Source organism: Caloenas nicobarica, chromosome 2 (assembly GCF_036013445.1).
Source record: "Caloenas nicobarica isolate bCalNic1 chromosome 2, bCalNic1.hap1, whole genome shotgun sequence".
Lineage (NCBI taxonomy): Eukaryota > Metazoa > Chordata > Aves > Columbiformes > Columbidae > Caloenas > Caloenas nicobarica.
In genome coordinates this window covers 108156270-108184013 of record NC_088246.1, presented here as the reverse complement: position 1 = coordinate 108184013, position 27744 = coordinate 108156270, and the positions used below count along the sequence as shown (strand labels likewise).

The window sequence follows — 27744 nt, the reverse complement described above, 5'->3', positions numbered from 1 at the left end:
TCACTCAGATAAGGAGGATGCCTATGTCAGAGAGAGCATTGCTTACCTGGGGTTAATGCAGGTGATTCCTCTGAAACACAAAGCTATGTTTGGTTCTGAGTGACAGAACTTATACTTTTAAAAACATGATACTAAGTATAAGTTTTTACTTGGCCAGAGAGGGCTCACAATTGCAAAAGGCAGAAAATAAGACATCTGTAAACACAGAAGGTGTTTCGTTGTTGTTCTTGTTTGTTTTTGTTTTGTTTTTTATAGATCATTATTTTTTAGTGAGTTCCACCAGTTATTAAATGATCAAGATTTTTAAATAAAAATGGACAAGATGCACAAAAAGATAAAAATTATATGTGTTAGTGGTGAAAAATCATTTGTCATTTAATCAAGCTTTCATTGAAAATACAAAATCGAGTTATCCTGTCATCCTTTTGAACATATTTGTGAATAAGTATATAAACTAGTCTAACATGCTTCTTACTGTCCTTGACATTTGCTTTAGGAATGTGGTAAAAATGAGCAGGGGGACTGCAGGCTTTTTAGCAGGTCAGATTCAGATCAGAACAAATTATAATGTCTGGTGTACTGTGACTAAGAATCAATGGAATTGTTCTGATTCTTATATGGAAGAGAGTTAAGCTAGCATATGTCCTTGCCATTAATATAACTTCCCGCCTGTTGCTGGTTTGTAATTATATCATGACAATGACAAGTAAAGTGGATTGTAGCAGGCAGAGGAGGAAAAATCAGTACAAATAACTGTAAAAAAACCTACACTTGCTTTGATTATTTTAAAGAGAAAAAAAAAATATCAGCCTTCGTACTGGGCAAACTGGTGTATTAAGAGAACAGACACGAGAAAATTTTATAACTATAAATACAGAGCTATCAGTAGGAATAATACCATTCAAGGAGTGGTCTCTAGACTCTGAGACTTACTATGTAAACTCAACTGTGCTGATGATGAGAAAAATCATAAGTAAATATTTTCAATGCATAATGTGAAAGCTGCAAAGAATTTGCATTCCTTAAAGGAAGAAAAAAAGGTCTGACAACACTTCTTGTCTTTTTCCCGGATAGGTACCTATCACACCATTTCTTTGGTGAAGGCTCTTCAGCAGTGGTGACTTCTTCCAATCGACCGCTCTACAAATTATTATCTCTGGACTCCCAGTTGACACCCTGCCGGAGGCTAGAGCTACTGAAACAACTGGATTTGTGCCTGCTCTCGTCAAGGTTTTATCTTACAAGGGGGAAAAAAAAAAAAAAAGATGAAGTTGGGCAAAGTGGAGTTCTGCCATTTTCTGCAGATACTAGCTCTTTTCCTGTGTCTTTCTGGGATGAATCAAGCAGAGCTCTCCAGGTCCAGGTCAAAGCCCTACTTTCAATCAGGGAGGACAAGAACGAAACGCAGCTGGGTGTGGAATCAGTTCTTTGTGCTGGAAGAATACATGGGTACAGACCCACTCTATGTAGGAAAGGTAGGGGATTTAAACAAACTTTGAACGGTGCATATGCTTGTTTGTTGGTGTGTTTATTTGTGCAACCTGAAAATTACAATCCTGTTAGTGTGGTTGAATTAAGCCAGGATGGGACCATGTCATAGTTTCAAAAAGAAAAATGTTTAGCATTTAATACCAGCGATGCATTATATTCCTGATTCCTCCTGCAATTTTCTTTAAGAGCTCTATGCATTACCTGTACTTCTTTAAAGGAGTACAGTAATGAAAGTGGTTTACCACCACTGATACAAAGAAAATATTTGACTACTATTTTTTTCTTTTTTACATAGGAACAGAGAAATACAATGATGAATGTTTTTTTTTTATAAGACCTAAAAGCTAGTCACAGAAAATAGAAGTTCTGTGTTGTGTTGCTTGCTCCCTGAAGATCATCTCTGCTGAAGTCAAGAGAGAAAGAATTGGGTGTCTGGGGGTGTGAAAAGTAAAAAGGAGGGCATGTCTGCATTACTGCTTTGCTTTGAGGTTGCCTGTCTGGCAGATTGACACCTTGAGAGGGCCTTGCTGCTCCCCATGCATAGCACAACCTTGTGGCCTTACCTTCCCTCTGATGGGCACCAGGCCAGTGCAGAACAAGCCCTTATATCAGGGCATCCCAACTGGCTCATTTTGGTTGCCTGTGGCTGCATGTGGAGCACATTGAGCACAGCTGTGAATCTGGGCCTCAGCTCATTCACTGCCTCATGCTGGTTGGTAGTACACTTCCTTCAGCAATCATGAAAGAAAAAAAAATAAAAAACACAACAAAAAAGCCCACCCTCAAAACCCCAACAAACCAAACAAAACCACTCTTGTGTTTCTATGTAACATTTATGTGTAATCATCTTACTGAAAGAAAACCCTGTTTTTCTCTGTAATATCAGAATCAATAAATAGAATTTCTCATTAAAATACAACAAATGCATAGAAAACAAGGGAGTGACAGCTTTTGGCAAAATGGCATACTTACAGAAAAGGGGATGACGTAATCTGAAATCCACTGCTTCAAATATACGAGTGCGATTTCAGTTTACTTAATTCATCCTACTGAGACAAAACCTTGATGTTTGTGTTAACACAGTTAAGCGCTTAGTATTTAATCATGCCAACTGAATAATCAAGCTAAATGAGAAACTACTCTCATGATTACAGCTATGGTTGTGTTTAGGTGCTTTTCTGAACTGGGGCTAGTACTTGGCACAATGAAGCCCTTAAGAAAAATGTGCTAGAATCAGAAATATCATCTCGTATTGCAGTGATCCTGAAAGTTTTTCTTAAGTTTTAGGTTACATAGCAGTTTGCATTCTGATGCCATGCAGCTGCTGCTTTGCTTTGTGAGTTTTGTCTTTTAGGCAAAATGGTTCTCAGGTTGGAGCTTCTGTTGTGCTTCTGGAAAATGGCATATTTGGCATTCTTGTCCACTGATAAAAACAGAAGTGTGGCTGACAATTTAGCATTTCTCTCCTGGAAAATAAGTCTCTTTAAATACTTGACTGAAGACAGCTTTTGATCTGTAGCAATTCCCATATTCATTCGCTTGCTGTATTATGGCCAAAGATGCTGTGGTAGCGCTAGAGTACATGATATTTGCATGTATGTGGTATTTTTAGCTTTACAGTCTGCTCTTTCCCGTCCTTTACAGGAGTTCTAGCATTCATAAGCAGATATCTTCTGAAAAGCAAACCATTTTTTTTCTCAAACAGCCTGTGCTCAGCCTGCTTTTGTATCAGCAGTATGAATTGTTGGCTCAGGAGCTCACATTTGTACCAGCGTTTCATTCTGTAGGAGAAGCAGATAAAAATTTGCACTTGGAAAAGGGAGCCCATCTTCCTGGAAACAGAGCCCTTGCTGAGCATCTTGTAAGATAAGACGTGCCCAGTTCCTAACCTTCTCACTGGAGAGGCTTTTTACTGTGTGGTTCCTGAAGTGCAATCATGACCGAAGCTGCATTCTCACGCAGGGGAGCAAAGAGGTGAAGAAGTGATTTTCTGTCTGTGTGTTAACATATTATGTGTAGCACCACTCTGAAGTGAGCAGCAGTCTCCTTCCTCCCCCTCTTTGCCCCTTAAAAACATCCCAGTTTGTTTTTTGTTGTTGTTTGTGGGGGGGTTTTTTGGTGGGTGTTGTTTTTTTTTTTTTTGGTCAAATCCTTTGCAAGCAGGCAGGGGCTGAGAAGATTGAGATTTGGATAGGAGAGTTGGTTGTTTTTAAACTTTATTTATTTATTTCTCTTTGGTGAGGAAGCTCTGGCAAGCAAAGAGCTGGCGTAACTCGCTTGTCTCATCAAGCAAAGTGGCAACAGCAACCAGAGTCTGCCTTGTGTACTGCAGAGTGCTCTGCTCCTGGGGAGGTCAGTCCTGCACTGCCTTGCGTTAAGGATGATTTGCAGGGTGCCAGAAACGAGGAACCTTCCTCCAGATTTTAAGGCCTGTGGCATAAAAATGCTTCAGAAACACTCAGGCAAATGGAGATGCAATAGGGAATATTTTCTCCTGCCACTATTCAATTTTACAAAGCCTTAGGCAATTCTGCTTGGAAGGCAGCATTCACAGAATGTTAGGGCTACATGGCAAATCATTCAAAAGTCATGAAATACCAATGTTAATTCTATGTGCAGCATTACCTCTTTTCTTCTGAGTGTGTGTGTCTTGACACTTTAATTGCATAATCATGCAGGGTCAAATTCTATTCCTTTTAAATAATGTAACAGGATTTTGATTCACCTCAGAAAGAGGGGTCTTTCACTTAAAGTAAGTTTTCAGTGTTTTCATGTTTGTTTAACAACACTTCCGATCCATAGCTGAGATACATTGCAGCCTTCCTCCTTCTTGCAGCCTTGAAATCCATTTATTGGCAGAATGTTTTTTCTTTTTTTTCTTTTTTTTTGTTTTTTTTTTGTTTGTTTGTTTGTTTTGTTTTGTTTTTTTGTTTTTGTTTGGTTTTTTGTTTGTGGGGTTTTTTTTTAATAAAATGTATTTATTATCTTTAGGCAGCAGGGTCTTGTTTCTCGTGTCACTCTGGAGAAACCTCTGGAGGAGTTCCATTAGTTCTACATTGATAGGAGTCAGAGGTGACTCAGGCTTATTGGGTTTTTTTGCTCGTTTATGTATTTTTTAAATATAGTTCTTTCTTCTCCATGGTATGAATTGTAATCATATTGGATTCAATCCTGAGTAATTCTGAGTGCCTCTTGGGAGGTACTTAGCATGTAATCAGATTGTGGACTGAACTATACACAATTTCCTTCTGTCCATCAGCACAGCATATATTATGTTCATTTAAAGGGCTGAAGCATCTCACTGTTTAGCCCATTTACCTGTTCAGATAGGAACTGTTATTTTCCAGATGTGCCATGTAGGAGATGAGGCAGTTAACTATGATGCTAATTTGGTTAGACGCATAGGTGGCTTCTGCTTTCTGGAAAATATTTACTATTGCTTGGTAATATGTTTTTTGAAATGCCTTACTTTGTATTTTCCATGTAAATGACTGTAATGGAATCAATTTGGGCATAAAAATAATAGTACAGAGCAGTTTTAAATGATTCAATACACAAACACCTAAAATTAGGAAAAAGTGTATGCTATTATATCGACTATTTGACAAGCTGTATACAGTCACGTAATTAAAGTCTATATAGGTACACATTGGCAAAAAGAAGTGCAGTTCAAGTAGAACTTTAAAATTTTGTTGATATCTTTTTTGGTTTTGTTACATAACTATCAGACATCCAGGGTTTGTTTTGGGTTGAGGGATTCTTTTGTTGTTGTTGTTGCTGGGTTTTTTTGTGCTTTCTGGTTTTAATTTTATTTTACCAGTGCTCTGCTGCAAAAGTATCTGTGTCCTCAAAAGCGTTATAATGACATAAAGTCTCAGCCAGTAACCCTTTTCATTTTTCTTATTAAAAAAAAAGAAAAAAAAAAAAAACACGAATAAACCTGAAGAAGTGAAACAAGGCTGTGAACTCCATGTGAGATGCTGATTGATGGCTAGCTTCACTGTTTTCCAAACCAAAGCTCCTTTTTCAATGGCTCTAAATTTAGGTATAGGTAAAGACAGGGACACTTTCAAGCTCTTTGCTGAGTTCAACTATTTTTTTTCCCCTGAAACCTCACTAACATGTGAAGAACTGAAACTAAAAGAGAAAAAATCCTTGATTGAGCACAAACCCAAGAAGTTGATATTTGACTTGGAGGCTCACTGGTACTTCTCAAAAATAACACTTGGAACTTGTAAGGTGCCCTGCATGCAGCTGTTATTTAGAGGTTTGTACCAAGGCAGAGTGGGTAAAGGTTTTTCAAGCAGCAAAATAACAAGAAGTGTTATGTTATTGTCACCACAGAGAGTGGATTGTTTTTTCCAGCCTCATAATTCTGGAGGGACGGAGGCCAGACAGTGAAGGATACTGGCTTTTTTTGTGTTTGTTTTATGTTTTTCGAAGGTGTTGGTGAATGTGTCAATAGAATTATTCACTTACAATATTTATCTGTGGTGTGACTATATCAAGCCATAAAGACACAGTCAGAAATAAGGCTCTTTTTCCACATCATAGCCTGGTACTTTCAGATGTGGCTAATGACTCTTTGACTGCCTTGGATAAAATACATTAAGGTGGTGAGAACTGTGGTAGTGCTGACCACTCAGTCAAACTCAGACCGATATGCAGAAATATCAGCTGCTGAGAAACTGAGAGAACTTCATCTGTGAATGAAAAAGCTGAGGATCTCTGAATAGAAATCAGCCTAAATAGCTTTTCATCTCTCTAGAAACTACACTACAGCAGTTTTACTGACACTTTGGGAAATGGAGAGGAGATGGGGTGAAATTACGAAGGCTAAATGTGGGTGAAAGAGGCTAGGCTGCCTCATTTGCAGATAACAGAGCAAGAGGTGGGTTGGGTGTGATTCTCTTGAGGGTTCTGTCCCTCCCACTACTTCTGGAGGCAACCTATGGGGACCTGTGCTCTCTGCCCAGCCTGGGATCTCACCCCTCCGAGCATCCTGCACAAAATAAGTGTTCACGTCTGCTCTGCAAGTAAACTCTCAGCTGAGAGTAGCTACAGCTCTGTATAGATTTTTGTTGTTGTTGTTCCCCTCAAGTACTTTCGGAAAAAAAATAGAACAAGCCTAACCAAACAAAAAAAGCCAAGCACAATCCTAACTAACTGTTCTTCATCTGTCTTTGTGGACACTATGTGGAAAACAAAGATGGCATAAAAACTCCAAGAGAAACTTCCCCTTTGTTATAGTTTTTGTTTCTTTTCTGTTGATGCTATCTTTACTTTTAGAATAATCTTTGAAGTGCTGTTATGTATTCCCAAAAGGCCATTTAAGAAAGTGACAAAGCAAATCTGCTATATTTCTCATATTTATCCGTCTCAGGAACTCTTTGTTGTTTTGTGCTATGTAAATTGATAACAGCTGACCTTTTAAGTAAAATGGGACATGCCATTCCTGTCAGTGTTCTTCTTCCACAAGTGCTGCAAATGAAACAAATGAACAGACAAAATAGTCAATTGCTGCTTACCTACTTTGTGGATTGACTAGTTCTTGGTGAAAGGCTGTTTCAACTGTACAACAGTGGTATGAATTTACCATCTCAGCTTGTACTACACAGTCACTAGTAGCACACAGTTTTCTTCAGTTTTCTTCACTTTTCTTCATGGTGGGCTTTTCGTTATTCCGTGCTTTACTTTATTTGAATTATTCCAAATAACTGAGAGCTGACTGACAATCTGGCAATCTGATGTTTCCTACTTGACATGCAGGGCTAAAGTGTCTCTGGGGAGAATGGTGAGATTAAGGCACACAGGAAGATTTATCCAAAGGGATAACCTAAAATCTACTGCTTTTCCTGGTTGATTTCATTAGCCTGCACAGCTATAGTGTAATTTCCTCTTTCCCTCGTTGTAGGAAGTCGTCTTCTCATATAGCTGAATGGAAACAGAAATGGGTTTTATGCCAGGGATTTAAAGTGATGACAATTTCACAAGTGCAAGCACTAAAAGACAATTTGTATGTAATTTCATTATTAGAAGTGATAATAGAGTTGAGAGACTTATGGTTGGATACTGAACCAGAACATGCAGCTTTTTGATCTTTTAGTACAATATAGAACATTGATCCTTAACATGTGACATTAAAGATGAGGAAGGTTAGTGAAGGTGAGGACAACATCCACAAATTAAGTAGCCCTCATTGCAGCTTTTATTCAATGGCACAGCTATGCTATTTATATAATCCGGTAATACCAGTTCTGTATTTCAGTAGACTAATAGGCTCTGCTGGCAGTGTTCTGCTCCTAATTTCTTCTGGGCATTATTTAAAGTAATATTTTATGGGTCTCTGACAAAATATAAAAGCAAGAGTAAAAGCTAATTTTGCAGTGAAATGTAGATGCAATTCTCGTGTATGCTTGGTTCCGTCATAAGAAAATACCTTCTTTTCATGAGAGCATGAGATCTACAGTTTTTATGTCACTCAATTTCATATTCCTTTAGCTGACTTTTTTAAGCTGTATTCCAGAGTTCCTTCTTTTCATCTGCTGAACTTGTTTTTAGTCCTCTAGTTCATGCTATAGCTTGTCACTCAATATCCAGTTTTACCTCTGTCCTTTAGTCTCACAGTTGTGTATTAATGACATTGGAAATCCAGTGCAGTAAAACTGGGGCTACCAAGGACCGTGTGTATTTGCATTATTCTAGGGCTAAGGAAGTTCAGTCATGAACCAAATTCCCATTGTGCTAGGCACAGTGCAAGCAAACACAACCCCTGCCCTGAGGCAATGTTCTTGTAACACAAGAGGCAATAGTGGGTTAAAAAGCAACGACAGAAGCCAAAGAAATATAGAAACATTAGTAAACATCCAGAAAAGAGCTTGAGAACAATAGCTTACTATCGTTCTCTGCTCTGAAGATAGAATATTATTTATTATAAAAATGAAACTCATACAACACTTTTGAACATTATGAAGAGATAACAGGGAGTTCTTCCTTGCCTTTGTTTTCAGTCCTTTATGGATGACAAGTTAGTTGAATTTCATAAAGTAGATCTATTTGATATCTATATTACTACAAGACTACTTCTTCTTTCAGACCAGTGAAGATAAAGGATATTTTTCCATTTCTTTCAAAAGATCAAACTGTATATGCTTTACATTTTACACATCTTGTAGCCTACTATCACACTAGCTTTTCGATCTTAACTTTTTTCTTATATCTCTACTGTTAGACATAACCGTCTGTCTCCCAACCCATTGGGCGTTTATTCTGTGTATTTAGTATTTTCCATGTGTCACAGTCAAAAAGTGCTGCCAGGATTATTGCTGCCTTGTCACAATTCTTCTGCTGAATTTCTTTCCTGCTCCACACTACAGGACTCTTTTTTTTTTTTTTTTTTTTTTGATGTGTGTAGTCATTTAATACAATAGTACCTGTGTACACATATCAGTTTTTTGGTGTTAGCTTTTACCAGTTAAGGGGAGTACCTGGGACAACTTATTTAGAGACCCTGAAAAAATCAAGGAATGGTTCCTTCATATCCAATAAGTTAGCTTTTACATAAATATACTGATGATAATTGCTGGAAAACCTCTGCGGTATAATCTTTTTCTCCTAGCATTGTGCATTTCCCTGGAAGAAGTGGCTGAACTAAGTGCTAATGGTGAAACTGCTGAGAGAAGAAAGAAGTTAATACACAAGGTTACTCACTTCCTTCAGAATAACTATTAGGTACATTATGCTACCAGCATCTTCTCTGTCAATTTTGCACTGGAAGAGGCACATACTGTCACATAAATTAGAGATAAGTAACTCTTAGAAAAAGCAGTGGAGTTTATGCTGTTCGAACTGTAGTTCTGTCCCAACTGTCCAAACCATAGTCATGGTATGAATACCAGCCTATACCACAAGCAGAAGTTTGTGGATGTCATAATGCCTAATCTCTCATAGCTTCAAGGCTGCAAGCCAGTTAATTTTTTTTCCTATTGTTTACATGATATTAAAATATGTTGTCGACACCTAACTATCCATCACTTGACCTATATCTATAAGTGGGATCTACCTTAACCTTCCCAGGCTAAGGGTAAACTTAGCCAATGAAGAAGCTCTATTGACAACAGAACACATCATGAAAAGGTACCGATTACCCAAATCAATAAATCTGCTCATAAAATAATACAATATATTTAGGGTTAATTCTTGCAGATGTTTTTGAATTAGCTAAAAATTTACTACCATTAATAGTTCCTTCCATGCTCAGTTACTTGCTGGTGCTATAGCCTTGTGCTGTTGCAAAAGGAATATTGTTACTTACGTGGATGTAAAACATGTAGGACAGTAGTTTTACTCTATAAATCATCAATAATATAGTGAAGAATAAACTTTATTTTATCTTTCAGCTAAATAGGAATACCAAGACTCTTTTGCATATGGTAGTTCATGCACAATTATTCATGTAACGGAAAATTAAAAATATGCCTTTACTGGCTCAGTCTCAGGCTTTCCTTTTCAGAATGCTCCTCTGAGAGAAGATAGTTCTAAACATTTGAGAAGAAGTCAAAAGTTTTTTAATATGTGTTTGTTATTAAGTTATGCTGTTCACAGAATAACTGAAGATTTAATCCAGAATCTTGAGATCAGTATTATCCACACTAGTAGACTATCTGCAAGTATTAATTTCTGAATACAACTGTTTGGCCATTTGAAAACTGAATTTTTAGCTGATATTTTATTCTGTAGGTTAGTAGAAAAGGAATACTGAAGACTGATTGACAACAGGTAGCAAAGTATTCGACATTTTGACAGTGAAAAAATTGCGCCTTCCTTTCATATAGTCATATAGTATTCTTAGAGCACTGGATGCCTGCTTTATGGTGTTTCATATGGGTGAACAGGATATATGTTGAGAACAGCTAGGGCCAGTCTGACATAATGTTCTACCTACATCACATGGGATTCTTTGGCCTTCTCTGAGTAGAAAGAAATAAATTTAATGTCATTTTCCAGATGATACAAGGAGATTTTGCTGCATGATTTTCATGAAATGTTACCATAGTCGTACCATCCCATTTAGTTTTTCTATTTCTGTAAATCACAAGAAATTACCTTGAGGACTACAGAGACGTGCAATTTTGGTGCTGTGGAGTGAGTGTGAGAAGGATTAAAATCATGAAGTTATTTTCCATTTGAAATGCTTCCAAAATAAGGAAAATCTGGTACTTGGATACATGTGTAAGGACGATAAGCTGCTTAAACATTTTCATACTGAGGTACCAAACTGTAACCCTGCTGACTAGGCAATCAAGCAATTCATTTTCCTTACAAGGTAGGCAGGTGCTGTATTGGGCAAAGTTTAGCTTGTTATTCCCTAACAACGAAAAGTTTTCAGACACAGTTGGGAAAAGCAGATGGTCATTTGTTAAGTTTCCATATTCATGGTATAAATGCAATGCCATAAATTAGCGAAGTACTTAATTTGTCTTTCTTATACAATTTACACACATTATATGGGCAGAGTAGGCATTTGGGAAAGTACTTGGCATATTTTTATGTTTCTTTTTTAACTTGCAGGGCTATAACGCTGCACAGTGTTTAAATTAAAAGCTGTTAAATAATTTCTCTTGCTCCTAGATGTTCATAATCTTCATGCATATGTAGACTGCTGTCCTCCCCACCCATCTTACCCTTTACCACTTAACTGTTGCTTAGCCAAGCAATACATATTTCATGCTTTTACAAAGTTTTCCTCATTAGTCAGCACTGCAGTACAGCACTGCAGTCCTGTGTTCATCTTCACTGCTCTTTTATTCATTCTCTGTATTTTTTCAATATCTTCCTGACAATAAAAAGCCCTGGACAAAAGCACTCTATTACACCTTCAGCTAAACAGGAAATAAGCCAAGTGAAACTGTTATTTCCTGTCTCATTGTATGAGTCAAATTGCACAATTCATGTTTTTTTCTTTTCAAGCTCATGTCCACTACTACTCTGAGGATCTTAAAGCCTTATTGCTTTTCTGTTTTATTCTTTCTGCTGAATCAAGTGTAATCCTGAGTATATATCCATCCCTCTTGAAAAATTTGGAGAGCAGAGGATATATTAGTTGTTTAAAAAGTTGTTTCAGTTTTTCTATTTGGCTGATAAATTGAATGAAACCATGTAAAAAAAAAAAAAAAAGTTTTGTGGAGGAAACCAGCAGGAAATGGAGTGATAGCAACGATGGAGCATATACATAAATGTGTGCATATGTGTATATATATAGGAAATAATGGAGGTAACTTTCATTGAGGAATAATTCCCACTTGTATTGACACATTTATTCAACTCAGATTAATATCAAGATTAAAAGAAAATGTAGAGATTCTAGTCTTTACAATTTTAGTACAGGAAAATAGAGATTGAAAGCATTTAAGAGAAGAAAAAGCATCCCAGAGAGCAAGTGTGAGAATGCAAGGACCATGATTGTGTTGGTTTACCTGAAATTGAGGTAATTTTCTATGCAGTTAGAATCTTTTCTACTTAGTAGCTAGCTCAGTTCTTTGTTTTGGGTTTAGTGTGAGAACAAAGAGATAGCACTCTGGGACAGAGTTAACACTTTCTTCCTGTAGCTTTCCGATGTTTCGGTTTTGATATGTAAAGAATGTAAGAACTCATAGACATCTTGGCTGTTGCCAAAGGGATTAAAGACTTTTTCAACTGTCCAGCTGCAGGTTTGAGATAGCAGCTGGAGGACAACATAGTAGGGCAGCACCTAGATTGACATTCAGGTTCGTCAACGAAATATTCCACACCATGAATGTCATGCTCCATATTTAAGTGGGAAGTTGCTGGGGACTGGCCGTCTTTGATGGCCTCTGTCCATGAAGGGTCCTGCTCCTGCTTCCATTATCTGATTCCTGTGATTTCCCTACACCTGCTGTGATCTCTGCGTTTGCTGGACTCACTGTCCTGGCAGTGTCCGGCCTCTGGCTTTCATTGGTGGGAGCCCATGTTCTAGCAGCTAAGTATGGCTCTGTATATTTATATAGCTTTGTATATTTTATGATATTTGCATTATTATTCACTCTACTATTATTCTATTAAATCTGTTTCCATTTCAAGCCATGAGTTTTTCCTCCTTTTCCCTTCCTTCCTCTCCCATGGAAGGAAAGGCAAGAGAGCGCAGTTGTTTACTGTTTAGCTGCTGCCCAGGGTTAAATGGTAACAATGATGAAGCATTACGCTATGCTTTTCTCACTCCAGAGTCCGATGTAAAGATGAAAAGAACACACCAAAGCAATCAGTGAAAAGATTAATTTAGATTAAGGTGTAACAATCATATGTCTAGATAGTGATTCCCTTTGCTCTTTGCTAAGGATTCTGTATGCACCTGTATGGGGCATACACTGGTTTAAGTCGCATCAATCCACCACACAGTTCTAGAAAGAAGGCCTTGTAGGTAACAGTGCTAACTGACTTAGTTATTTTAACACAGATGGGAAAGGAGGGCAGCTGGCCGGAGATCCACTAAAACCCAGGTTTGAGAAATATGCAGTAGACTAGGTCTGTTAACTAGCAGATGCAGTTGAAAGGGGCAAAAATATAAGTAAAGCCCATTTGTAGTTGAAGGAGGAAGATGCCATGTACAACAAGGTATTCTGTGATACAAGACAGCAGCAAAACTAAGTACCATCAAGACAATGACTAATAGAAAAGAGATTTTGTGTTTCTTTTCTGGGAACAGGGGAGCAAAAAGTAGAAAAGTATAGAAGTAAATATTTCTTATAAAACATTACAAAAGAGGGTTAGAGAATTTGGAATTTGATCAAAAAAAGCCTAAAACATGAGCAACGTGGTGCGAAACAGCATAGGACGAGAAAGAAGAGCCTTCCATTCCTAGAGGTTCCAAGAATTGCTGGGTCAAGACACAGTGTGGATAAGCAAAAAAGCAACAAAGCAAGCCTGAGCTCTCAGCAGATGGATATAAGACTGTGAATATGTCCAGCTGCCAGGACAGTAACTGGGCTGTGTCCAGGCCATTTCCAAATGAAGAACTGATAATCAAAAGGATTAATGCTCTGATCTACCACTAAGGAAGGTAAACTGCACCTTACAGAGTAAATTTGTGTTTGGATTTAAGGGGATGAAGTAATGACAGTAGTGGGTTTTCTAGGTCTTTCGGAAACTCAATAGACCCCTTTCCTTCTAGACTGGTATTTTGACATTCATCATTTCATGTAACTGATTCCTTCAAGCTATTTTCAGGCTACATGATAATTTTTCCTGCAGATTAATTTCAATGTCCCGTCAAGACTATATTTTTTTCCATGCTATGTAAGCCACAGTATCACATTCAACAATTTCCTTTCTTATACTATCTTAGTAAGTAGAGCTAGGTAGAAGATGATGGTCCATTCTGCTAGTCTTATGGCAAACTATCTTTCCAGGATGGGTTTTTTTGGCCAATTTTACTTCTAGAAGTACACAATTGTATCAATTACTGCTTTTCATGTGGGACGATACAGCCTGAGGGCCCAGGTCCTTTGTCCTGCTTCCAAAATATCTGCCAAGCAGACAAGGAGGCTATGAGGATGACAGAAAGATTAAGATGTCCACCTGGACAAGAGATCCTTCTGATACCTTTAGAGATATAAGGGTCTGTATCTGCAGACTACATTAAAAATTCAAGATATTCACCTTTGCTTCTGAAGTAATTTTATCTTCTTTGTGTTAGATATAGCGGGCCACCTTCTGACCATTTCATGTGTGCTTTGTACTACGCTTGAACTGCAAAGACCAATTTGGAACACAGATTTGGACTGTAGCAGGATGAGCTAACAGGTTGTGGATCAGATTCAATTTTCCGGAAAATTACTTTGTAAGATAATTAGCAAGATACAGGGGAAGCATGCTGCAGCTTGACCATCAAGGTCGGAAGAGTTAAGTTTATTACAGTGAAGAAAATGATCAGCAATATTGCAAATTTTCCTGGATTCGAACAGTCTTGCACTTGTAAATAGCCTTTACTCATGACGGTATATGACAAATATGACCTCAGAAGTGTCGTTCTAGAGAGTAACAAGGTGAAACCAGATCTTCTTTTCCCATAATTACTTGTATCTGCTAGAAACATAAATACAAGTGATGATGAACATTACATTCAATGCTTTTGTAATCTATTCTCAAAATCAAAGTACAGTTTTGGTTTTGTTGGTGGCAACAGAAGTAATAAAATAAGATAGATTTTCTTAAGCTCTAAAGAATTAAGATACTATTTAATAATGTTTGGTAGAGGATAATATTACTTTAAGCTGTTCTGTTCTTCATACTCCTGAAGTTGTGTTGCATTAATCAATAGACCCTTCCTGATGTTTTGCTGTAAGGTTGAGCTCAAGGAAAACATTCAATACTGCTACATTTTTTTTTAACTCAGCTGAAGGTTGAAATGCCTTCAGGGAGGAGCATGGGCCTGTCGGAAGGAGCAGCAGGTTGCCACATGAAAAAGGCAGTTCAGGGCCACAAGTTTTCACATTGGCTTAGAAACCCAGGGTGTCTTCACTAACTATGATGCAATGGTCTAATATGTGTCTGATTGCTTACAGAATAGCAGAAATTTGCTCTTAAAAGCGACTGTATAAAATTATACTTCATTGCTCAGTAGACTAATTCTATGTGTGAGTCACACCTGCCTGTTCTTGTGATAATTTTTTTTCTACTTGTTATTATTAGTCCTGCTGAGCTAACACAGCTGAGAGACAGCGAACTGTATTCTGTTATTTCTCGAGTGTCATCCACAGATGTGTTTGTTATGTTCCACTGATTTACACCTGCACAACCCAGTTGTAAGCTATGGGACCATACATTTTTACAATGAGAACAGAATCTGAAGATAGTAGCGGTTTTACTTAGGTAACCAGAGGCATAAATCATGTCCTGGAAATAAAAAGCTTGCCTTTGCAAGACTCTGTCAAGGTTGCAGTACAAGCAGCTTACTGGTGACTTGTCCACTAAGTCTATTTGAAATGCAAGTCACAGAAAGGCATTGCTGGTTTTATACTACCACTTTTTAGCATGCAGGGAAAAAAAAAAAAAAAGCCTGTTTACTATCTTAATGCCTTTTTTTTTTAATGATCAGATTGGATCAGATTGGTTTTGTTAGTTGATTCAGTTTGTTCTTTGCCAGTTAACATTAACTAGATTTGCTGTTGATCAACTACTCTCCTTCCGCTTTTACCGCTATTTTTGTGTATATATAGACACAACAACATTACTGAACTGGCATGCTTTCCCTTTGATAAAAATTGGAGAATCTAATAGTGCATTCTGGTTCCATTATTATCTTACACAGCCATTGGTTTTGTGTGTTTTAAAAGTAGCTGCAGGGCAGACTGAAGGGTATTCCTTATCCTGTGTTGTCATGAGCACTGACCACAAATGTTTGATCACTTGTGTAGAGAACATGCTTTAGAATTTCTCATGTATTCTTCGCTGAAAACAAATTTAAAATAAAATAGCCAACAAGCAATCTTTCTGCCTTCTTGTAAATTTAATCGAGCAAATACGAATACAGATTAGTGGAGAAAACAAAAGAGGAAGAAGCCATAGAAGAAGATGTATGTAGGAAAAAAATAAGACAATACTAGCCACCCACAAACTCCCAGAAGAGCAGAAGATCTGTGGGACCATTAGGAGGACAAGGAATTCACCAGTTAGCAATGCAAGGAAGGGTAAGGCTGAAGAAACACAATGACCTTTGGAGATGTATATAAATGTGTGGCAGATAGAGAATATAAATTCCAGCTGTGAACTACAAATGAGATTATGAAGAAGAATTTTCTGTTCACTTCAGAATGTTTGATTTTAATGATATTTGAAGTTTATACGTCCTTGATCTTCATTAGTTTGACTGATCTGCTTGTGACTTTTCTTTGCAGAAGCTTTTATATATTTATGTTATTTTCACAAGCTAGATTTCACCTATTCATAAATAGTATAACTTTTTACTAAACCATCATTGTATTTAAATGACAATTTGCACATTTTTGAAGGGAAAAAGTACAGAAAAATAACATAAATATGATTTCTGTTTCACATGCAGAAACAGTTACTCTTCGGAAAATATTTAGTGGATTTAAAATAACATTTTCCTCTGAAAGATACAAAATTTATGGCAGTATCTATTGATGCATTAATACAAGGCTCAGAACTTTGTGAATTGGGATATAATTTTTTTTTCCCCCTTAAAATTATAGAAGCAGATCTTCACTGAATGGAAATTGCTCTCCCCTTCCAGTGCACAGAGCTCTGCTGATTTACACCAAGCTGTACAGAACTTCCCTAAGGGGGGATATTTAGCACAGTTTGCTAAATTAAGTGATCATTTTAATGGACCACACAGAAGGTGTAAGACAAAAGTGAAAATGCCTTGAGTATAAAGTTCTGAACATTACAATTGGTGACAGAAGGCCAATCAATGAGACAGTAATCCTATAAAAATACAGAAAGATCAGATTGCTTGTCGAATCAGAATTACTTTAATATGGATGCATGCAAGGGGATAGCAAAGGAGCTGGAAACTTTCCATCTGCTTTGTATCTGATTGTGATCACTTAGACCAAGAGGATAGAAATGATGCACAATTCTGCCAGGATGAGACATGCAAATTGGATCAATTAAGCTTTGAGAGTGCTCAGACAATCTGGTAGAGAAGTTTACAAGCTGTGTCAAGTGAAACTTAGTGCAGATCTGTCTTGAATGCTGGGGGCAAGTATTATAGTGATTTAAACTCTAATCTCCAAGATTAATTCATTGTTTTGGGATTAGGTTATAAAACTGATCAGATACTATAATAAAACAATCAGATACTATAATAAAAGATCCCTTTAGGAGATGTTTGATGGTATACACAAGATGCATGGTAGATAAATTAGTAACAGTCAACTGATTAAAACACTTGAGGTAGATGAGAGTAAATTCAGATGACTGATCTTGTTTGCAGTTAATGGAATGCACGATACTTATAACTCCTGTACTTTCATGTTGACCACAATGCTTCAGAATTGGGGAGTACTCTCATAAGGAACTCATTGTGCACACTATTGAATGAGAGCTGACTCAGAAGGGGAAAAACATGCAAATGATTATTAGATAAGAGGGCTCTAATTTATCAAGGATCATCTAAGAATTTGAATTATGTACCCTATGCAATGTCTTTTATAGCAGCAAAAGGGCACATTTCAGATAATCGTAGGGGTCTTTATGTACATCAAAAGTTCTCAATATATGTGAAGTACTAGAACCTTCAAAAATGCGTTTCTGAAGGAAGACTTTAAACATTTTCAGTAGAATCCAGATGGCTTTCAGAATTAGAAACAGGTCTGCACAATTTGAATTTTAATGTAGATTCAGCAAGTATGCAAGACCAATGTAAAATAACACCTCCCATTTCAGTATTTTCTCATTATTTCTGTATCAATGGCACACAAATTGATTGTATTACCAGCATTTAATGGCAATGAGTAAGAAACACAGCAAGAATGCATTCTGATGAAAACACCAAGAACTGCTAAAAAAATCTTGGGTTGGCATCAGCATTGTACATGGCAAAACTCATATCTCTGTATTTAAAAAAGAAAAAAAAAAGAGTGAATTCCATTTTTAATCTATAAATATCTCCTCTCATAATTTGAAATGTCAAAATATGATTTAAGGAAACAAGGTGTAATGACTGCATAGGAATTTGATGAGATTGTCTTTCTTAAACACTCATTGTACTCACAAAAATAAAAAAAGGCACCAGCACTGCCCTTCACATACAGCTGTTAAAATCCTTCTAAGCTGGAAGGCTTTACAATTAACCTAGTATTGTTCACGTCGAGGCAGTTTGTTATGGTTTTGAAATACTAATGTATTATCCTCCCCCTCAAATGTTTTCTGAAAAACAGCACAAAACACAGGCATTAAAAGCATTTCTTTCCCAGCCCGTAATCCTATGGAGTAAAAATGCCTATCAAAATATTAATTACTATCTTGAGGTCAGTTTGGTTGTATCTGAAAGCCCTGGCAGACCTGCAAATTTGAGTGGTTAAAAAAATGTTAAGAAGAAATCAAATCTTTTAAAGTATTTATTCCAAAGGACCACTTTAAATGATCTGAACAGTTTAAGGCAGACCTTCGAATGTCTGTATTTACTACACATACCCTACTTCAGCTTGTTCTGAATACTGAACAGCTACAGTGTGAATTTGTGTAGTGGAATCGTGTAAGCTTTCAATTCTGCCTCTTACGATTAGTCTATGTGATGCATGTTGCTGTTCATTAAAAGCACCCTTCCTTTGCACAGGGTTTAAGGATCTATTTCAGAAAGGTGCTTAGGCATATGCCTAATACCAACTTTCATGAGCATTAAGAAAGTCCTGTACATGCATGATTTCCTAACTTAGAGAATTCTGAAACAGAGATTTAATTTGGTGTAGCACAGGGTTAAATTTTCCTACTCTTTGGAGTAAATTTTGAACACTGGGCTGTTAATTAACTAGTCAATATATATGGATGGATGGATGTGTATTTTAAAACCACTTTTGGTTAAAAACCAATGTGATAAGCCATCTTCAGTGAAATACATAACAGCAGGGGGGAAAAAAAAAAGAAAATAAGAAATTGTCCTATAGCCTACTGAAAAAAAACCAACTTATTTGTCATTCAGTGTTTTACCTTTACTGTACTGCAGTGTTGGTAATCGGTGATAGTATTTAACAGAAAGAACTACAGAAGTGTCAGGTGTTTAATCAAGCCAGACAGAGAGATTCTAAATTAAATGTAAACACACTGACAACAGTAACTTGTGTTTTAAGATAATAAGTTAATCATGGGACTCTTCTGCTCTTTTTAAGTGAACTCCTTTAAGACAGGAGACAAAAGTCTACAGGAAAATATCTAATACTGCACTTTATTTGGTCATGCATTATTTTTTCATGTTATGTTTTCATACTAGCAATGAAATCATAATGTTTTACTATAGATTTTCATTGTTGCCCTTTCCATAAGAAAAAATTTACTTATATTAAAATATTATAGTAAAATTTTACATTCAAATTCTCTGGTTTTGCTTTATTTCTTTGACCCATTGTCTGCTCTGAGCAGTTATGACTCTCTCCCCAGTATATCTTCCCAGGGTCTAATTATGCGTGATATGGGCTTTTGTCAAATTCTTAATTTTGGACTTTAAATGTAGGAGTAGTCCCACTGATCTTAGTGGGAGTAGTCCCACTGATCTAAGTATTGCATTTATCCAAACATATAAAACTTTATAAAGAAAGAGAATAGGAATTTAATTTTTAAGAAGCAAAACACAATAACAAACACTGATGCCCTGACATCTGTTTATAATTTACATACATTTAAATGGCAATGTAGACCAACGTTAGCTCTGCTTTGTTTAAACAGTTTCATAAATTTTATTTAACAAGTCCTTAACTGTTTCCAGAGAATTATAGGTTAGTGTGGCTGTGGACGCTGTTAATTACGGGGTTTTTTTCCTGTATTGTAAATCTTTCATCATTAAAAAGATCAGATCGTGCTGTCTTTTGTAGCCCAGTACTTTACAAGCTTCTGCAGACACAATTAGTCACAGTAATTACTTCAACTGCTTTACAGTTACATATTTTGCCCTTGTCTTCTAGTCTGTCAAGGTTTCAGCCCTTACCACTCACACACAAGCTAAGGTTACAAGTGGATTTTTAGTAGCATTAAACTTTCAAAAGCAAATGAAATTTGAGGAATTGATACAACATAAAACTAAACCAAAAACAACAGAAAAAATTCTATGCCCTCTGGGTATCTATTCCTTGGTACTAATGTTCTTTGGAAGCAGGTTCCTATGAGAAAAATCATTATCAACCAAGCAATGCTGCAAGCTATTGGATAGTTGAAGCAGAAACAGGATAATCACTCTAAACTATAGATCAGTAGTTTGACAAAGAAAAGACAATATCGGAGGTATAATTTCCACTCTAAAATAGAGACATTCAGTGTAAGTGCATATCCTATCTCAGAAAAAAAGACTTTAATACCAAATGAATTTTTGTTTGTAGATTTGGTATTATTGATAGGGTAGTCAAACAAGAAGTGTGCATGATTATTTTTCCCACTCAGTGCTGTTATAGATAATATTTAGATTACAGACTTAGATATGAAAACAGAGATCCTCTAATATGCTCTCATTTTCCAAGGTTGAAATCCTAGGCCTGAATTATCATGGCTAAGTAGAAAAAGCAATATGGGAGAAACAACTTTATAATCAGCATATTTGTATTCTTTTTTTCTTATTTCTATTTTCAAGAACAGGGAAAAAACAAAAGCTTTTATTTTTCTTTATTGCAGGTATATAAAATCTGCTATCGTCTTTCTTGTTTCATCTCCCCTCTTTTCTGCATCATAAAGCAAAGTGTATTCATGCATTTCTGGTTATTAAAAAAATCTTAAATAATTAATAAAAAGCTTAAATAGATTAACTTTTTTTTACAATATACAGTGGTATAAGAAAGGAAAATATTCATATCACTGTAAATATGTATGTATTTATGCATAAATACATATAAGTATTTAATTCAAGAAAAGTATATGCTTAAGAAAGAGTTCTTTAGTGTATGTATATTAATGTTGTGCACGCAGAAATTGTTTCTTGTGTAGTGGAGAAGGAATTTGAGAAGAAGGAGTGAAGTTTCTTGAAGGCTCTGTTTCTGTAAGCTGCTACATGTGCATAAACTTTTTAAGACCATGGACATCTGCTAGCCCAGAGATATTCTGCTATGAAATACACTAGGGATTTTGGTATTTATTTGACATGCTACATTTTTTAAGCCTGATCACTTTCGTAAAAACTACATGTGGGGAGTGGAGGGAGAGAGCATCCTCACACAGTTTTATTACACTGCTGAAATAGAGTAGTGACTTTAAGAGAATTTAGTCTCACAGCTTCAGTGATTCTTGGCAACAAAATAAATCAAATCACTAGGCTGGTAAATGTGTTGGTTTAGTATATAACAGCAAGTAGTATGGTTCATTATGAATAGATGTGGATCATGTTGAAAATACTGTTGGTATGTATGGAAGAGAACTTAGTCCCTTTCCTTGAGAATAAGTAAATGCAGAGACCCAAATACAGGTGGTAAGAATAAACATTCAGGAATTCGTAAACAGAATTTCATTTCAGTGGTATTTTCACATGATTTAATTGTTTTAGGCACTTGTATGAATGAGGTTAGTCATTGGTTCCTTTAATAAAAAATTAAATCTGTTTGGGTAAAAACAGAAACAGTTTTTATATGGTAAGTCAGATGTCAAATCCTGGCTTGGTTTGTCAGTGATGTTTTACTTTTGATTCTGAAATACTCAGAATGAGTGCTCCAAGGAATAAATATTGATGGACTGACAGTGGTTTGGGAAAAGAAACCAAAACAAAACTGAATATGGAAGAGGTCTGTAAGAATTCCAATGTGCATGTTGTTTATAAACAGTGTAATTTGTTTTTCCCATTCTAAATTCTAGCAAAATAATTTCTGAAAAGCTTGAAGTGTGTGTGTGAGGGGAAAGTGGGTCTCTTTTTCCTTTCCTGTTCTGAATGTGTTATGTTGCCTGCAGGCTCTTGGTGGTGCTACGATACAGTATTGCTGTGCCCCCATCCCCAATAAATATTATGCAATTAGTACGTGATGATGCAGAGTAGACAGATGGCTTTCACCTCCCAAAGCTGCCAAACTGTCTTTTTAAGAGTGTGAATGACAAACAGTCATTTTGGAGAGCGACATGCCATGATGACGGCCCATTAAAACTCCTCAAGAATACTCAGCCGGCTACATATGCCCACTCAGCTCCATCTACAACAGCAGCAGCTGCTTCTGAGTTCCTCCTGTAGCTGCGCTAGTCTTAATGGACTGGCTGCACAATTCCCTGTTGCCAGAGGGCATTTTGTGTTCTTATTAAAACTGAGGGGGAGAAGGCAGAGATTTGTGAGTACAGCATCTGCAGAGATCGGAAGAGTACAGAATAAGAAAATGAACATGCGTGCATATGCATATGTGCGATACATATATACACTTAAATGTACGCATACCTTGTATATATATATATGATCACTATATCACTGTCTCTATAAAGAGCTAAATTAAATAAGTGTACAGAGAGAAAGAACACTGTAGACACAATTGAGCATTATTAAGAGAAAAAATGTCATAAAAATGTGACATGGTTGCTCTTATCACACCCAGTTTTCAGTATTTCCTATTAATTATTCAACTCACTAGCCTTTAGATGACGATATCTCTTATTCCTAGAGGAACGTTTCATCTGAACTTTGTCTTCCACTTAGAAGACTGGAGGGCTTGCTTAGATACTAACTGGAATGTTATGAAGTGTAAGTTTTAGAATTTTAGGACTTCTATTTTGAATTTTGTTTGAATAATAATCATCAAGGAATTGAAGACATTTCACTCCTGTTTCACCCCCCTTTTTCAAAAGGTTGTCAAAGTTAAATATTCACTTCTTGTGGCTGAGGTGATAAGGTTATTACCTTCCTGGAGCACTGATCAGTCCTTAAGAGTGTGAAAGCTATATATTTTTCATTAAACACTTCCACCAACACTTCTGAACATTTTACTGTGGAAAAACACAGGGGAAGAAGGAGACAGTAAAGCCTAACTGCTTATTCCAAGTTTGGTCATGGGAGAGAGTAAGACTGAGGAAGTTAATAAAAATTCTTACTATTTTAATTTCTTAGGCACAGAAACATACATGCCTTTTTAATTCCTGTAGTATTAAACAAAGCATGAAAAGAAGATGCTGGTAAAGTTATATAGCTTTACTCTCAAATACTGTTCTTGCCTAATACTGATCAATCACTGAAGAAGATCAGCCTCACTTACTACTTCAGTGTTTTCTTTCATTTGTACCTTTTATTTTTTATTTTTTCTTGCTGTTTTCTTCCATTTCAACTTGTCATTCTTCCTTTTATCTTCATCTTGCCCCATCTTCTCTGCCTCATCACATTAGTTCAAGGTCTTTCATCAGTCTGTTTCCCATTCCAGTTGTCTCTTGGTCCTTCAGATCTGTCCGTGTTCTCATCCACTTTTTTCTTTTTTTTTGTGAATTGTGGATATTTTTTACCTTCTTGGTTTTTTTAGTCTCAGTTTCCTCTCTTCCCTCTTCATCCTTCTTATTTATTTTCTCTCATCCTATGCTTTCTTAATCATGCACCTCCATGAATACCTTGACTGCAGATGGAACTTTGTTCTCACTGGCTTTATATACACTGTAGAATATGAAACTCTCAGAGGTCAAAATACACCAAGTGACTTATACTTTGCCTGCAGGAGGGCCATTAAGGACAAGCTGTGGGATGACACAGCTGGTACGCCCAAAGGAACCTGCCCTAGTTTTACTTTGAAAGTGAAACGTGCTCACGTGATAGGTAACCTCTCATTATGTGATTGCCTTCATGGCAATCCTGGGTAGATATATTGGCTTGTGGTCATTTGTAGGACTCTATTAATAGTATTATCTTTAGCAAGGCAAAAAAGGATTCAGAGAAAGTCCGAGTTCAGGCAGCCTATAAGGCCACTGCTGGATGTGAAGAGATCTCACGAATATCTTTCACCTTGGTTGTTTCAGCATTTCTTAGGTCTGTGGTCAGACCCCCCCACAATTTTGGGGGGTTTAGATCAACACAGAACAGAAGTCTTGTCTAGGTTGACTGGGTTTTGAGCAAGCCTGTCACCAGCTGCTTATGTTAGATAAATATATTGTGGTTATACTCTGGTCTCCAGCATTGGACCTTGTTGTATTCCCATGTGTCTATCTCTGCGCTTGCCTGACAAGGGGAAAGTCTGGAGGCAGCAAAACAGTGCATGAAATTGCTAGTATGTCAAAGGGGCAAATTGTGCCACTGTGGCACAGATATCTATGTTTGTTTCCTAATACACTGACAAAATTGCCGAGACGAGGAAACTCTGGCAGCTTTACAAGCGTATTCCTTCTTTTCAATCTCTAATTAAAAATGTTAAGGTTATGAATATAGCCATTCATATTGACTTGATCTCTTGTCCACAGTATTATCTGTTATGCTGAAAGCACAGAACATAGAGTAGCGTTATTTCTGAGCTCAGGCTTGTACTATAGTTTCACATAAATTTATAAAAGCAGAAGCAAATAAAAGCCCTCCAGGAGCTCCTTTATCACATTCTCAACATTTCTTGGAAAAAAGACTTCTATAAGAAAATCATTACCTGCTGAATAGTACTTTCACTAGTGCCTGGGTGTGAAGTCAATTATGTGATTCACAGGCCTTTGCTGACATCAATAAAATGTTGAGGAACCTGGTTTTGTCCCACAAGACTTTTGTAATGAGACTGGAAAGGAAATTTAAAAAGATGTCTTAAGCTGTTGATATTGAAATATGGTTACAGTTTACAAGACTGCGAGTTTCACAGCTCACTCTGAAAATAACAATTGTATCAATAACTAATGTGTTTGTGAGGCCCTTACACATTGTGAAAGTGTGGTATGTGTGCATATTAGATTTTATTTAGATGTTAACTCCATTGTCTATGTTGAATTTTAAATATTAGTTATTATTTGCATTCAAATTGTTCCAAATCAGCAACATTGAACCCTTATTTATCCTGATAGTTAACAAATATAGTGTTAAATTTTAAAAAAGAAGAAAAAATACAAATATCTAGTACTTTTTGAGTCATCACAATTCAACACCCTTACTAGTAGTGATAATCTGTGGGGAAAAGGAATTTCAAAACCTTCTCGTTGCAACCACAGTAAATATTGAATCCATGAGCAGAAGTTTTAAGAACCTGGCCATTGTGTTGAGCAAGATTTAACAGAAATAGCCAAATTAATTCTTTGTTTCTAATCACCTACTTTCTTTCATGTTCTGGCAATTGCATGTTTAATCTGTATATACCTGACAAATTCCCTGTTTAAGTGTTCCCAAAGGCAGGAGGGGGCACGTTGTGTATGAAGACAAGAGTGCTCGTCTACTACAACCAATACAGTTGTTTTGTGATAATAAGTTGTTTTTATAATATGGACAAGAAGATTGCTCCGGGTTTGGTATTCTTCCTTCTTTTTGTCCTGTTTTGCTTCCTAGTCCCTCCTTGCTTTTAGTTAAAAGGCAGGAATAAAGCTGCAGTTGCATTAGTCCCAGATTACCAAGACCTATGGATGCCTGCACCATCATGAGGAGGCAGTTTTCATTCCTCTCTTCCCTATTTCTAGTTACTTTCACAGCAAGAAATGAAAGGGTGCAGGTAAGGTAACTCCTCCTTGAGAAAACTTTTCAGTTGTTCTGCAGACAAGTGGACATTTCTCGCTGTCTCAGGGAGCTACAGGAGCTAGGTTGGATGGAGCATCTCATGTTTGCTCTATGTGCCTCTTTCTCACCTTCACCTCTCTGATCTTGCTGGTGCTGAAAGCCCGGCGGCTCTTCATGTTCCCTCCATACTTTTCTTCTTCATCCAGGTTCTGTAGACTCTGCAGTGAAACATTAGCCATGCTACCACAGGGAGGAACAGCTGCAAAGATAGATCTTTGGGGAAGAAAAATGGAGAAGAGAGGCATAAGAACATTTCACCTTCTTTAAGGGAGCCTGAACTGAAAATGAGAGAAATAGCAAACCTCGCATTCAGACCTCAAACAGATCAGTAGAGGCCAGTTAAATTGCTTTTAGTGCAGTGCAGTACCTCTGCTTACTGATAGAAATAAATGTCCATCTCTGTTGGGATTACTACATTAGCATACTTTAACAGCAGGTGATACAAAATGACATCATGTTTGGTTGTACAGATCTGTACCTACAAACAGAAAAAATCTAGAAAATACTGAGTATTAGGGATCTTGAAGGAAGTGCATTATTTAGATTTCTATAGAATAATCATGATCCCAAAGGTCCCAAGAAGTAAAAATGCATTGAGTGAGTGTTTATTGCTGCATGGCCAAAAAATTTAAGTGAGGACAAAATTGCATTCATTAAGGGAGTTAGGGTAATAGTGCCTTTGCTACTGAATGAAGCTGACTGCTTCCTTCTCTCACACGTATTTAAATTAGAATTTTCTAAAACTGAGAGGAGTTTTAGGAGCTGAGCGTAAGAAGATACAGGTGCCCTCTTTTTAGCTTCATTTCAGGCAATTAGAAGGTGCTCAGTAAATCCTCTACTGAAAAAAATTCAAGTGCACTTTTTGTAAGCACTGGCTCTCTCTGCCTCCACAAAGCTAATGTGGCTTTTCTTATTAGATTTGCTTATTCTCTGTTACTTTCCTAGAATATCAAATGTTATCCTCCTGTTAAAAATGCATCATCTCTCAGCAGAAGCTTGCTACTTCCCTTTTCTGTTCTCATGTACTCTTTCTTGCACATGGTATAATGCAGGGAACACTCAATGCCAAAACACCTAAAATCTCCAGGTTAAATGTATGTAGAATGTAGCAAAGAAGCAATAGAATCAGCTTAGAATAATTGGATCACAAATCTCATATTAAAAATAAGGTTTCTTGAAAGCCAAGAAAACTGGAGAGTGACCGTCATGGATATTGCATGGAGATGGCAATTCATTAAGTGAATTGGAAGTATGCAACCACCTTTACTTATAGCATTCCCGTTTCAGAAAACAGAGAGAGGAATGAAGCTCATTTCCCTACACTGTGGCCTAGATTTCCATCTTCTCACAGAATAGCTTCTAGGGGGTACAAGGACAAGAGATCATTTTATTTACAATATTTATTGCAAAGTGCCTCTGAAAGAAAACTTTTCTGGGGTGTTCCAGAATGCAATCAAATGAGATTTACCCAGTGAATCTTTGAATTCTTCATGTCTCTTGAAAGACGAATTTGATCTGCTCTACTTCTAAAACCATAGTCCCCATATTCATTTATAGACTGAGCTGTAGTTCTGTCTCCTACATGGATATGTACATAAAGTGGGAGGAGTGATAAAAAAGCTAGTAAATGGCACTCCCACAGCTGGTTTCTGGTGCCTTCCTGTAAATTACAACTGTCCTGGGGACTAATATAATTCTGTATAATTATTGCCAAATCAGTCACAAGAACAAATAACAATATGTGCTTAATTCCAGGTACCATTTTTAAATGTACTTCTTCTTAAGGGAAAAAAAGGTAAAAAACACAAAAAAAAAAAAAGGAAAGGGAAAAAAAAAAAGAAAAAACAAGGTCTGAACTGTTTTCTAAAGCCAATATTATAAGGAAAATATTA

At 36.7% G+C, this 27744-nt stretch overlaps 1 protein-coding gene across 2 annotated transcripts in view; it reads left to right on the top strand.

Annotated features, from left to right (window-relative positions):
• The first annotated feature begins 1265 nt into the window (after window positions 1-1265).
• LOC135986155 (cadherin-7) overlaps window positions 1266-27744 on the top strand; it is a 70187-nt gene continuing 43708 nt past the window's right edge. For both annotated transcript variants that reach the window (XM_065629978.1, XM_065629979.1), the window contains exon 1: window positions 1266-1475. In XM_065629978.1, coding sequence (XP_065486050.1) covers window positions 1266-1475 — 210 coding nt within the window. The remainder of the gene's footprint in view (window positions 1476-27744) is intronic.